This window comes from Chionomys nivalis, chromosome 11 (genome assembly GCF_950005125.1).
Source record: "Chionomys nivalis chromosome 11, mChiNiv1.1, whole genome shotgun sequence".
NCBI lineage: Eukaryota > Metazoa > Chordata > Mammalia > Rodentia > Cricetidae > Chionomys > Chionomys nivalis.
The window spans coordinates 48,523,250-48,536,555 of NC_080096.1; the positions used below are offsets into that span (position 1 = coordinate 48,523,250).

The following is a 13,306-nucleotide window of genomic DNA, read 5'->3' on the forward strand; positions in this document are numbered from 1 at the left end:
CACGGATTTGGGCTCTCTCCTTAGTTTTGGCAGAGAAGTACTCCTTTTGTAGTTTTCTAGTTGATCAGTGTGCTAAATTCATCTTTGGCCCTAACATCTGGTTTCTGGCTCCCAATCTTGATTTCTGTTCTGATGAACGATGGGATCAGGGTCTGGGCACACTTACAAGCGCTCTACCGCCGAGTTACACCTGCACTCAGTCTCTAGCCCTGTGTCCTTCCTGGATCATGGGGGACGGGGTGTATGTTTAACACTGCTGATGTCCAGGAGCCCATTAAGAGCCACCTCATGGTGCTGGACAGATTGCTCAGTAGTTAGGGACACTGGATGCCCTTCCAGAGGACCCACATTTGATTTTCCAGTACATATATGGTGGCTAATAACTGACTAACTCTGACGTCTGCTTCTGGCCTCCACAGGCATCAGGCATTTAGATGGTACACAGACATACATGTGAGCAAAACACTTGTACACATAAATTAAAAAGAATAGCTTCAGCTGGGAGGTGGTACCTGTAACCCCAGCCCTCAGAAGGCAGAGGCAGGTAGATCTCTGTGAGTTTGAGGCCAACTTGGTCTACAGAGTGAGTTCCAGGACAGCCGGGGTTATGTAGTGAAACCCTATCTTGATAAACAAAACAAAACAAAAAGTGAGAGAGGTAGTTTCCACCCAAGGTTTTTAAGCAAGACAACTACGTGCGGTGCAGACTTGGGGGAAGCAGTAACTTGATGGGCTCGCCCCCGTTTCCCCAATGCTTTCCTTCACCACTTCAGTCTCATCCCCAGGGTTTCCAAACAGGAGCTAAAGGAAATGATCTTGAAGCATGGATTATAATGGTTAATATATTTTGTCAAATTTTAGCTTTATTATTATTATTATTATTATTATTATTATTATTATTATTATTATTATTATTTTAACAATTGTACTAGTGGGTACCAACCCCTAGGGAGGCTGAGTTACAGAGCAAGAAGGGCACACTCCCAGGTCTGGCTCCTCGGCAGGAAAGGGTGTTAGGTGGAGAGAAGAGAGATGCTGGTCTCCTTGCATTGGCTGCAGATGTAGAAGGCATGTTCTAAGTCTGAAGGGGAAACCATCCGCACATGCTCAGAGGCCACTACTTCATACAGACACTGGGATGCCTAGTGCCTTGTGACTGACCTCTCCTAAAGGCCACATGCTGGAACCTGTTTCCCAAGAGGCCTTAACAGTGGGTAAACACAATCAAGAAGTCAGAAGAGGAAAAAAGGTGCCCTGGGATAAAAGGCAGTGAGTCTACAGACTCTGCTGGCTCTAACTTACTCATAACAGCATCCAAGTTGGTTCCCCGTATGCGACCCTCAGTATCTAGTCTGCGCACTAAAGGGCAAGCTGAGAAGACGGGCTCTCACCTCCAGCAGCTCGTCTCCCACCCGCATCCGTCCATCTGCAGCAGCAGGCCCCTCTGGTTTGATGCCCACCACGAATATGCTCATCCGTGACCTGTCCTTATTGCCAGCAAGACTGAGTCCCAGGCCATTCTTATCCTTTTCCAGCTCGATAATGTGTAGTTCTCCAGGCAGGTCTGCATACCTTTGCCGGATCTTTTCTATATTAGAAATGAAAAAAAAAAAATAGAGCATGAGTCTTTATTACTGAGATGTCAACATTCTCTCATTTTAGTGTAGTTCATCTTCAGGGCTGTCTTAGAATAAATCACTTAAGGCTTTCATGGCCTTGAGGGCAAGCTATTGTTAGCAGTTACTTTTATCTCCACATAAGTTTAGACTGCCCACCAAACTTCTCACTTCTGGTTCCCATTAGCTTAACCTTCCATGAACTGTTTCTTTCCTTCAGAGAGTTACCAAAATATGGATAAATCATGGCCCCAAGCCTCCACCTTGCCACAAAGGTTTAGAAAATTCACTAACAGTGAGATATGAACAAAGTATTTGGCTTTAGAGGTAAATTATTGAACCAAACAGTTATTGTTTCTACTCTCATAGACTTAAGATTTGGCCAGAAAGAGAATCAACAATTTATTACACTTAAAATATATTTTAAAATATTTATGTTTGTCACGCTAGGGATTGAACCTTGAGTCATGTGTGTGATTGGCAAGAGGCTTTCCAGTCGCCCATAGCCTCTACCCTAAAATACTCTTGAGAATATAGAAACAGCATAAAGTAAAACTGCATCACGTAAAAGGAAGGGTAATCAAGGTTGTCTGTTTAGCAGTCGGATCTAAGAGTGACCCACAAACAGCCACACACTCATCCATCAATGCACTGTATCGTCACAATGGAGCTCTACTTCTTCACTATGATGAAGGTCCTAATAAGCCACGGTTTGGACATGTTCAATAGTTCTAGCTTCCCATCTTCTTTCTCACCTTGGATGCTGGCTAGCTTGTCGCCAACATGACACAAGATAGCATGAACTGGGAAGAGGGAACCTTGACTGAGAGAATGGTCCCATCAGATTGGCCTACAGGTGCATTATCTCGATTGATGATTGATAAAGGAAAGTCAGCCCAGGTGCACAGTGACCCACGGTTATATAGGAAAGCAGGCCGCTTCAGCCTTGAGGTGTAAGCTAGTAATCAGTGTCTCTCCACAATCTCTGATTCAGTTTCTGCCCCTACTTTCCTTCATGAGGGACTATCAGCTATAAGAAGACATAAGCTTTTCCTCTCCAATCTGTTTTTGGTCAGTTTTTATCACAGAAACAGAAAGCAAGCTAGGAGGCCCTGTCACCTCTACACTATGGTCTAAACTACCCAGCTCAGTTCTGGTTGGAACACTTCTCACTTGTGCTGGTTCCATACAACAAAACCACACCGGTGCATCAACAGGAGACGATACTGCTCACAGCCGCTCTTGCATCCCACACAGTGCCAGCTCAGGAGAAAATCACAGAAAGGAAGAGGGAAAATAAATGCAGGCTTAGATGACAATGGCTATGGACTACTGGGACACAAATTCCATGCTGGCAGATGCACACGAAACCGGATGTGACAGAAAATGCTTTTAGGTCCAGCATGCAGGAAACTGGGGCAGGGGCATCTTCAGTTCAATGGCAGCCTAGGCATATGTATATCATATGCCTTGATATGTATATCAAGGCCCTGTCTCAAACAAAACAAAAGTCTAGAGAAGGCAAACAATAGAGATGTATAGTGTGTGTGGTTTTTAGGGCTGAAATAATAGCGTACTGAACCTGCGATCACCGATTGATGAAGCTCGGTGGCCAGTGAGCTCCAGGGCTCATCTCATCTCTGCCCCAGTGCTGGACTTTCAGACCTGCTTCCGGGCTGGAGACCCAAGGCAGGTCCTCATGCTTCTACAGCGAGCACTTTACCTTACTGAGCAACCTCTCGCCCACTGGTCTTGATGTCATGTCAGTTCTTGAGCTGGAATAATTTTATTTTTCTGTTGCTGTTCTTCACTGAGAGAGGCTTCACACTCAGTATGTAGCTGAGGATGACCTCTCAAATGACAGGAGTGATGGGTATGACACTCTTGCCTGGCATGCTCTGATTTCTCCCTCCTCTAACAGACAGGAGATTCAGCAAGGGGAAAAAAACAAAACAAAACAAAAAAACAACTGCTCTCTTATGAAACTTGTTATGTAATTGCCAATTTGTGGTTTAGATCTGAAATGTCCTCACTGCTTCTGCATAAAGACTTGGTTCTGTAACGGGGCTAGGCCAGAGTATGGGGTCTGAGCAGATCATAATGGTTCTGACTGAATCAGTCAAACAATCCACGATGGATTCGTAGCTTAAGGGACTTGGGGAAGTGGGTATTGTTGTAAAAGTAAACTCTGTTTCCTGGACACCATGAAACACTTTAACATGATTCAAACTAAGAACATATTCGGGAGACAGACGAATCCCAGGAATGTAAACACTTAAAAGTAAGGAAATCTTTCATGGGTAATCACCATGGCAGGAGCCTAAAGGACAAAGCTCAAAGATGACGTTCCTAGATGGAGATAGCTATGCACTTTTAGGATTGAAAATAAAGAGGCGGTGGTGGCGCACACCTTTAATCCCAGAACTTGGGAGACAAAGGCAGGTGATCTCCAGGTTGGAAGCCAACCAGGTCTGCATAGTGAGTTCCAGAACAGCCAGGGCTACACAGAGAAACAAAAAAACCAATAAACAAACAAACAGCTGGGAAAACAGGATACTTTCTGGTGTTATATCCACAGGTAGAAAAAAAAACAAAACAAAGAGATGCAATAAATAAATAAATAAGCAGAAAAAAGACATCTAGCTCTAGCACATAAGCTCAAAAGGCGCAGGTATGCGAGGTAATGCTTAAATTTACTAGGAAGTTTAGAATTGCAAATTAAGTGGGATATCCAGGGCAGGGTTTGTAGACCAGGAATGGAACCTATTATGCATGAGGCCCTAAGTCCCATCCCCACTTCCATTCACCCAAACAAATGATTATCAGAATAACAAATGAGACATTAAGTCAATGAGACATTAAGTCAATCAAAATAATGCACATTAGCAGACTGCCAAGGATAAAAAGCTTATCCACAGCCTTTGCAGAACTAAACATATACTGGGCTGCAAGTGCTGATAGTCACTGCCACTCTGAACAGTTATCCAGTTTTAACTGCTTTAAACCAGCAATTCCAATCTTGCCACATGCAGCTTCCCAAAGTGCCATTAGGACATAGGTGTTGTCTTAATTAGGGTTATTGTTGCTGTGATAAAAAACACCATGACCAAAGCAACTTGAGAAACAAAGGGTTTATTCACTCATAGTTCCATATTAACAGTTCATTATCCAAAACAGGGAGGGCAGGAACTGAATCAGGGTAGGAACCTGGAGGCAGGAGCTGATACAGGCCATGGAGGGGTGCTGCTTACCGGCTTGTCAGTCTGCTTTGTTATAGAACCCAGGACCGCCAGCCCAAGGATGGCACCACTCACAATGGGCAGGGTCCTCAATCACAAATAAAGAAAATGCCCAACAGGCTGGCCTATAGTTCCATCTTCTGGAGGCATTTTCTCAATTGAGGTCTCTCCTTTCAGATGACTTTAGCTTGTGTCAATCTGATGTCAGCACGGGTGTCAAGAGGACATGGAGGTTGACTCCAGTGCTATCTAAGACAGCAGGGAGTTGGAGGTAACCACGTTAGGGATGTCTCAGCATGACACAGGTGGTGAGAGGCGAAGCCTCAGTGCTGAGTGACAGAAGAGGAACAGAACGGAATCCACACCATTCCTCTATCATTTACTCGGGTTACTAGGCAACCCATAAAGCCCACAGTACATATTTATAAGTGTGTACATAAAAAAAAAAAAAACGAACACTTAGAACATCAGAATGATTCCTGCTGAGGGCAGAAAGAGGGAGGAGTAAAAGGGACTGAGGAAAAGCAGAGGCTAAAGCAGTGAAGGCTGAGAATGTGATGGTTGTAGAAAGACTTCCATTAGCATAAAGAAAACTCCAGGTTCACAACTCCCCTGGGCAATCCATAGAGAGAAAGCAAACTCTACTGATGCCATTAACCATGATTCCATTGCTTGGATGTGTAAGCCAGTAAGGAGGAGAACTCACCTGTGACAAACCTCTATCGTACCCAATGAGCAGAAATGTGGTAGGCCCAGGGAATCTATAATATTCAAATAGACTCCTAGCGGGTTAGGGTGGAGTAGATAAAGGGTCAAGTTTGAATGCCAGCTGAATCACTTAATGTCTTTGGTTTGCAGATCTGCTACATGCACAACCTATTTATAAAAATAAGCCTTCCTTAAAAGCAGATGCTCCCTGATATATAAGTGTTCAAATAATGAAGAAAGAGAAATCATGATTTGCTTCCATTGCTTAGCTAATGATGTTTGAAATCAATCTTGATGACAAAACTATTATTTTCTTAATTTTGTATGAAGAAAACTGCCTTTAGAAAGGAAGTGAAGTTTCTCTCATGACGATATTTAAACAACAACAACAACATAGTCCCACATAGTCCTCACTGGGAATCCCATGGAAGGGACCAACACCAGCCTCTACCCCTAGGCTACTTCTCTAACTATTCCCTGTGAGGAGTACCAGGCAGGCTTCTCACGATGTGCAGAGGCCCCACTGCAGGACCAGTGCTGCCCGTGGATGTAAACCACACTGGGACAGCTTGACAGCTGACAAAAATAGTTTCAGTTAGGAATGATGAAAAGGCTCTGAGGATACGTGGGGACGGCTGTACCATAGCAGTGAACTCAACAACAGGATATCCAAACATTGCTAAAATGGTAAATTCGTCATGTTCTTTAAACATACACATACAAAGCCCTATCATGAATCTAACGGACTTCAGAAACCCCGTTTTCATAGTCATCCATATAGGACCTAAGAAGTAGACGCATTATCCTCACCTCATGAGACTAGGTTAATTTTCCTGGCCTGAATTTTTAGTGTGACAATTACACACTGACTGAGTCAATGAGCAAGTATTAATGGAATTCACTTGACATTAAAGTTGTAAAACAAACGGATTCCATTTGGTGAAATCTGTCACAAGCATATAACTGACTAGTTATAACTAAGAAAATAAGAGCTTCAATGAAAAAAATATAACCCAAGGGCTGAAACTACTTATTTATTTTTATTTATTTAGTGTCTCCCACCCCCAAACAAATCCAGAGTCTTACATGTGTGACAAATACCTAGCCACGGAGCCACATCCCCCGTCTCCACCCATTTAGTGAGTCAACAGGAACATCAATAATGTCCACAAACTGCAGTCAACTGAAGATTGGTTGGTACATGGTGTTGGGGCCTCCAGACCACTTCCAATAATTCTGCATCTAGCTTGCTCCACTTTTAATTTATTTAATGCTAACAAATGAGTCTGTCAGCTTCCAGTAACATCTTCTTATGGCTTTTTTTAATTTTTGTAGGCAGATGTAGTAAGTTCAAATAGCAGCTCGGCAGAGCACTGGTGCCTTGTTGACAGGTCACTGACAGTTCATGGGGCACCTGCTAAGGTCCAGAGACTGCTGAATCTATTATTCAATCTTCTTCTCTGGTCAAAACAATCTACCACCTCAGCATTCCAGATGTGGGGAAGAAGTAGGCCCCTCGCCAAGGATGACACAGCCGGTAGCTAAGGAGGATGTAGCCCAGCTCTAACTGCCTGTCTTTGCAGTACTGTCAGAAAGGTATTTTCAGCCCACTGCTGCCAGTACCTACTGTTAAATGGGTACCATATGCAGCCGGGGTGAGGGGGTGGAGGTCCTGTAACAGGTATAGACTGAGGGATACAGGGAGAGCCTGGCTGCCAGGTCTACTTTGGTATGTTAAATAGATACCTCAGCCATTTGTCCCAGGCTTGAAATCTAATACTCACATCTTACTTGCAGTGTGTTAAGTTCAGGTTACACTTGCTGAAAGGCATAAACATGGGATGCCCTAAGATTCATTGCTCAGCCTTGCATTTCCAACACTGCTCCCCAAAAAAGTATACAGTCTATTTCAGACCTAAAATCAGAAGACTTTCCCAAAGAATGCTTCTTTCACTTAAAAGTAGCACAATTTCATCTTTAGACTTATATTCAAAATTTATCAGAAAAACAAATTACTATGTGGACATATTCTTTTACAATACACTTATATTCTGGTTTCTCTTCAGATCATATAAATCTTCCGCCTTTTACAATACACTCTATTAGGGATGCGACGGTGAAGCTCATTGCCAGGGTGTGCTTTGCATACACAAGGCCTGGGGCCAATCTCCCCAAATAAACAAGATAAAATTCACCCTAACCTGAAGATTCTTGAAGAGCTTGCAGTTTGTCGTCCACCAGGAAGAATACTAGGATGGCAGAATGCCTGCTCAGGACTCGCTGCTAACATTTTCAGACCCCGAATTTACATTATTCTACAACTTATTTTTAGATTCACAGCTTGAAGGGGATTAAAAGATGATCCTATTTCTCTGATACATTGGCTGCTGTGTTTGCCCCATCCCTTAGAGAGACAAGACAAAGAGATCATGTAACATCTCTTCCCTCTGCTCGGACTCTGGAATTCTGCTTTACAGATAAAGACTTTAGAAGAACGATCTTTTAAAAGGATATGAAGTTGGGCATAACCAGAGGTTAAAATCAATTATTTTTTACCAATCATTTTAAATTCACCCAATGCTATTTTCAGAACAAATAGACTTTAAGATTTCTCCTTCAGTCTGAGATCCTATGTTTAGCTTAAAAATCTTAGATTCTCATGATAGCTCCTTCCATGAGAGACCTCAGTACTCACTGTGCCTCTGAATCCTTCCCACACAGATGGCACGACTGTCAGGTAGCTGAGATAATCTGGCCAGAGTTCAGATGGGTCTGCGGGACCCAAGAGGTGCAATCTGTTCAGCACACCACAGCTCTCCCTCTGATAAGTGGAACAGCGGCTGCTAAGAAGCTCCCTTCAAGACGTTTCTTACTTTATCTTTCTTTCTGAGGCAGGTCTTTCTATGTGACCCAGAAGACCTTAAGTCGTCTTTGAGGAGTTGCAGCAGGGGTTACCCTGCCTATCCACTCTGGGACTGAACAAACTAGCTCTGTCAGCACCCAGAATGCAACACCCCACCATGGCAGCTTGGCCCAGAGAATTATACCAAGAGAAGCTCAGGAAACAGTAAGTCCTGCTGCCCAGTCCCTCACACAGGTCACTGGAACCAGAACTCCTCTTGGGTCTTCTTCAGTGAAGCCGAGGAAGCTCACTCTCTGACCCTCCCTCTTCTCTTAACTGAAGTGCATGTGACTCGTGCCTTGCCTTATACCCAGAGGGAGAAAACTAGGGAGCCAAGAACCTGGGAACAGGCCCTGTGGAATTCTGCCGAATCATCAGACCATATCTCTTATCCTCCATATTTCTCTATGTCTGCCTTTAAAGACGGTATTCTGAGTTTTCAGATCTTAATTTTTAAAGGAAATGGTGCCATATAAAACTTTAGCTGAATAAATATTATGGCTGGGGCCAGTAAAATGGTTTGAATAGATAAAAAAAAATATGCTTGCTGCCAGGAGTGACAATCTGAGTTCAGTCCACAGGACTCACTCACACCCACACGGTAATAGAGAACCAACTCACCTGAGCAGTCCTCTGACCGCCACATGTACACCACAGGAGACAAACAACAAATACACATTATTATAATTCTTTTTAAAAAGTGTTTTCTTCTGTTATTTTGACTTTTTGTCAGTTGTCTCTCCCATGAACCTTATGGTAAGAAAAAAAAAGTACTGGTTTCCCTCCATACTACCGTCGACTGTGGTGCTTATGAAAAGAAATAGTGATGGGGCCCAGTTCTTGAGATTCCACACTGGGGAGCCTGGGCAATGACTCTGTTAGCATGACAAGGTACTGCACGATTCTTGTGGGTCACCACAGAATCCTCTCCGATGCAGTGTAGTATGCTTTTCAGTAAAGATCACGGCAGTCAATCGTGAAAACTCACAGATAGCAAGTTGAAGTCAGTCATTCACAAATCACATGTCATCAAAATTCCCTGTCTCTAATGCCATGACTCAGGATTAAATATATGGTTTGTTTGGACCATACGATGGAGAACTTTAGAATCCCAGTCACTTCTCTCCTCCTTCCCTCCATCTAGCACCGGTCCAAGCAATTTCTAGCAACTGTATTCTACTCAGTAGGTATAATAAAAGGTGGACTATAATTTCATATGGGGAAAGAGAAGTCAAATTAGCATGTTGGTCAAACACAGAACTCAGTCTGTATCTTTTAAAAACTAAGACCACAGTCACTAGCTATGAAGTTTCAATTCTGTGCTGCCAGTCCACACAAACAGCTCCGTAACGTCAGACATGTGGTTCTGCAGCAGGGGAACCCGTCAGGGCCAACAGAGTCCTTTCCATGACAACTAGTAGAGAGGTAAGAAAGTGTATAAGAGAATAGTTCTCTAACTCCAGTACCACAAACATATTGTTTTAAAGTGGTAAGATAAGTGTAATTTTTTTGTACTATATCCAGCCAGATATTCCCATTAAATAACAACTTAAAACTTATATTTTTTTCTGTATCTACAAACATATAAAACCCAGACATACCCAACTCAAAAATTACATAACATTAGCTTTAAACAATAAAAGTGCTATACTGATTCAGGATCTTAACCACATCTGATCCTATTTTATGTTATTCACTATGGTGTTGGGATAAGCCCAGGCCTCATACATCCACGTTAGACATGTACCCAACCATGGAGAAGACACCTCAGTTACACTCTTTGTTTATTTTTCCTTTTTTTTTTTTTTGATAGTCTCACTTTGTTGTCTAAGTTCCTGAAGAATAACTCAAGATTCTATCTCCACTGCATGAGAAGCTGAGACCACAGGTACATCCAAATTGCCAATCTTAATAAGTTTTGTTGACTTTTTTTTTTTAAACTGGATCCAGGATCAGTTCCTACCTCCCAACAATACGGAGCTTGGCAACTGAAAACTGGCAGGAACAAGGTTTCTCAGCTCCCTGAAGTAGGCCATAAAGCCTAGAAAGGATTTCTGATCAGCTTTCTAGCAGGTTGTTGGGGTCACTGCAGAGATGTCCTGTGTACACTGGAGCACCCTTACCTCTGATGTCCTGTGTACACTGAAGCACCGTTACCTCTGATGTCCTGTGTACACTGGAGCACCCTTACCTCTGATGTCCTGTGTACACTGGAGCACTTACCTCTGATGTCCTATGTACACTGGAGCACGCTTACCTCTGATGTCCTGTCTACACTGGAGCACCCTTACCTCTGATGTCCTGTCTACACTGGAGCACGCTTACCTCTGATGTCCTGTCTACACTGGAGCACCCTTACCTCTGATGTCCTGTCTACACTGGAGCATGGAACACACTTACCTCTGATGTCCTGTCTACACTGGAGCATGGAGCACACTTACCTCTGATGCCCTGTCTACACTGGAGCATGGAGCACACTTACCTCTGATGCCCTGTCTACACTGGAGCATGGAGCACACTTACCTCTGATGTCCTGTCTACACTGGAGCATGGAACACACTTACCTCTGATGTCCTGTCTACACTGGAGCATGGAGCACACTTACCTCTGATGCCCTGTCTACACTGGAGCATGGAGCACACTTACCTCTGATGCCCTGTCTACACTGGAGCATGGAGCACACTTACCTCTGATGCCCTGTCTACACTGGGACAAGGTGTATGTTTAATTGAAAATACAAGGTTTCAGAGAAGAATCTGCACAGATATATTCCCACAGTTTATCACCATCGGAACACATGCCATTTACTTCTCCAAGTCCACCCATTTCTTTATTAAGTTTATTCCTTTCTTTGGGACTTATTTCCTCCCAAAAGTCCTCATGTCACACAGAATCTGTATTTAATAAAGTTGCATTCCTTCTCCTGTTACTCTGTATGGATGTAAAGTTGCAGTTTTCTCTATACACTTCTACAGAGCCAGGAAAGTGGCTGTGGTTCCCATTTCAAACAAGTTGGAGGCCCTTCCCCTTCTAAATAGAGACCAGATGAGGAAATAAGTCACCTTCTTCCCTCTACCCCAGGCCCACTCATGCACCCTGAATGAACATCGGAGAAGCATTAACGGACAAAATAGTCTTGAGGCTCAGCTCAGCGGTCAAATTTATTTTAAATATGGATTTTCCACTCTGTGACAATGTATTTAGAAGAAAATGAAAAATCAAAACCTCCAGGTACTCACAACTCTCTATTAAAGCATCAGATGTCTTTTCCTTGTCTAAGGAAGCCAGAAGGATTTCTCTAGTGGACCCCGCAGTGCTTTGTCATCATCACAAGATATTAGGTGTTGCTAAGTAACAAAGCCTTTCTCCCGGAAAGATACTTATTTCAAGTCACTGCCCAGTATTTTAATAGCAAATGCTCACTGCACTGGAATAAAGACTCAATGCAGTTTCAGATGGTTTAGCTGCCTGGTCTTCTTCCAAGAACGAGTCTGATGCTACAAGGGTAGTATTGCAAACATTTTCCCCCACAGTAACCACAATAATGTTATTTGTTAAAAACCAGTTATGATAAACAACCTAGTCGCTTTTTTCCTTATTCAGTAAAGAACTTATAATTTTCTGAGTTAGTACATGCAGACTTGAGAAGTAAAAATATCTGAAGGAAGAAAACCAAAGCTAATCAGAAGCAAAATGTGAGCTCAAGTGGAGCATCTCAGGTGAATATTCATATCAAACAGAAAATGAGGACAACGCATTAGCATAAAGAAACTAAAATTACAACGAAAGGGCTACGAAGTATAGCCAATATTCTTCCAACATGCAGGCTTGATAATGTTATATAAATCTATATGGGAAATTAACAGTCAAAACACAAAAGCACGAAGCCATTAAGCACAAGAGTAAGTAATATTTAGGTTGCTCTTCTGCGGTAGACGTTGCTCCCAGCATGGACAGCTGAACGTCTCTGGATTTTATGAGGATTCTTACAGGATGGAATCCTCAGCTTTGCAGGTAAGGAAACTCAAGCACAGGGGGAGCAATGACTCGCAGTGTAACACAGGGAGCGAGGACTGAAGCTGGCCACCCCAGAGAGTTTGCCTCTAGAACCCGTGAGAGAATCTCGGCAGAATTACAAAGTATTACAGTTTAAAGTTATTTAATGCTCTTTACTCTCAGAAATTGAATTTATTAGATATAAAAATAAGATAACAATTTTAGAAGAATAAAAATGAAGAGAGCCAACTTGAGAGTCATTATTTTCTGAAGACAGCATACAGTGTGTGTGTGTGTAGGAGGAGGCCTCAACTAGAAGAGAAATCTATAATTTTCCCATTAGATGAATAAAACCCAAACCAAACAATAGGCAGACAGAAAACTAAAAGACAAGGCTTTATATTTGTAATAAAACTCAAGGTGAACCTTTCTTGTTAGACACTATGTTACCTCTTGGTAAGCTCTAAATCATCAATTAGAATCTTTACAACATCCACTTACAGTAGAAAAACCAAACACAAGAAAAAACAAGGCAAAGGAGCAGACAGACTTGAGCAACAGGCTGGGACTGCTTTATTGGAACAGGGAGGAGCTCAACCTTTCCGAGGGATGAAAGTTGAGCAGGCTTAGAGGTGGTGGGGACATGGGTAGCTACCGGGAAATTATGGCTACTTTCTGTGGTTTGACTGGAAAGAAGGAACACTCTTTTCCATACTTGGGAACATCGTTTCTGCAGGTGGAGCAAACAATCAGGCTGGAACTAAGCAATTCCTGTTAGCTAGGGGCTCAAGCTCTGAACTGACTCAATTCCTCACAACCTGAGGCTATTCCCCAACACACATCAC

At 42.8% G+C, this 13,306-nt stretch overlaps 1 protein-coding gene across 2 annotated transcripts in view; it reads right to left on the minus strand.

Moving 5' to 3' along the window:
- Positions 1-13,306, minus strand: part of Patj (PATJ crumbs cell polarity complex component) — a 313,297-nt gene that overhangs the window by 133,234 nt on the left and 166,757 nt on the right. For both annotated transcript variants that reach the window (XM_057783541.1, XM_057783542.1), the window contains one exon: positions 1,392-1,588. In XM_057783541.1, the coding sequence (XP_057639524.1) occupies positions 1,392-1,588 (197 nt within the window). The remainder of the gene's footprint in view (positions 1-1,391; positions 1,589-13,306) is intronic.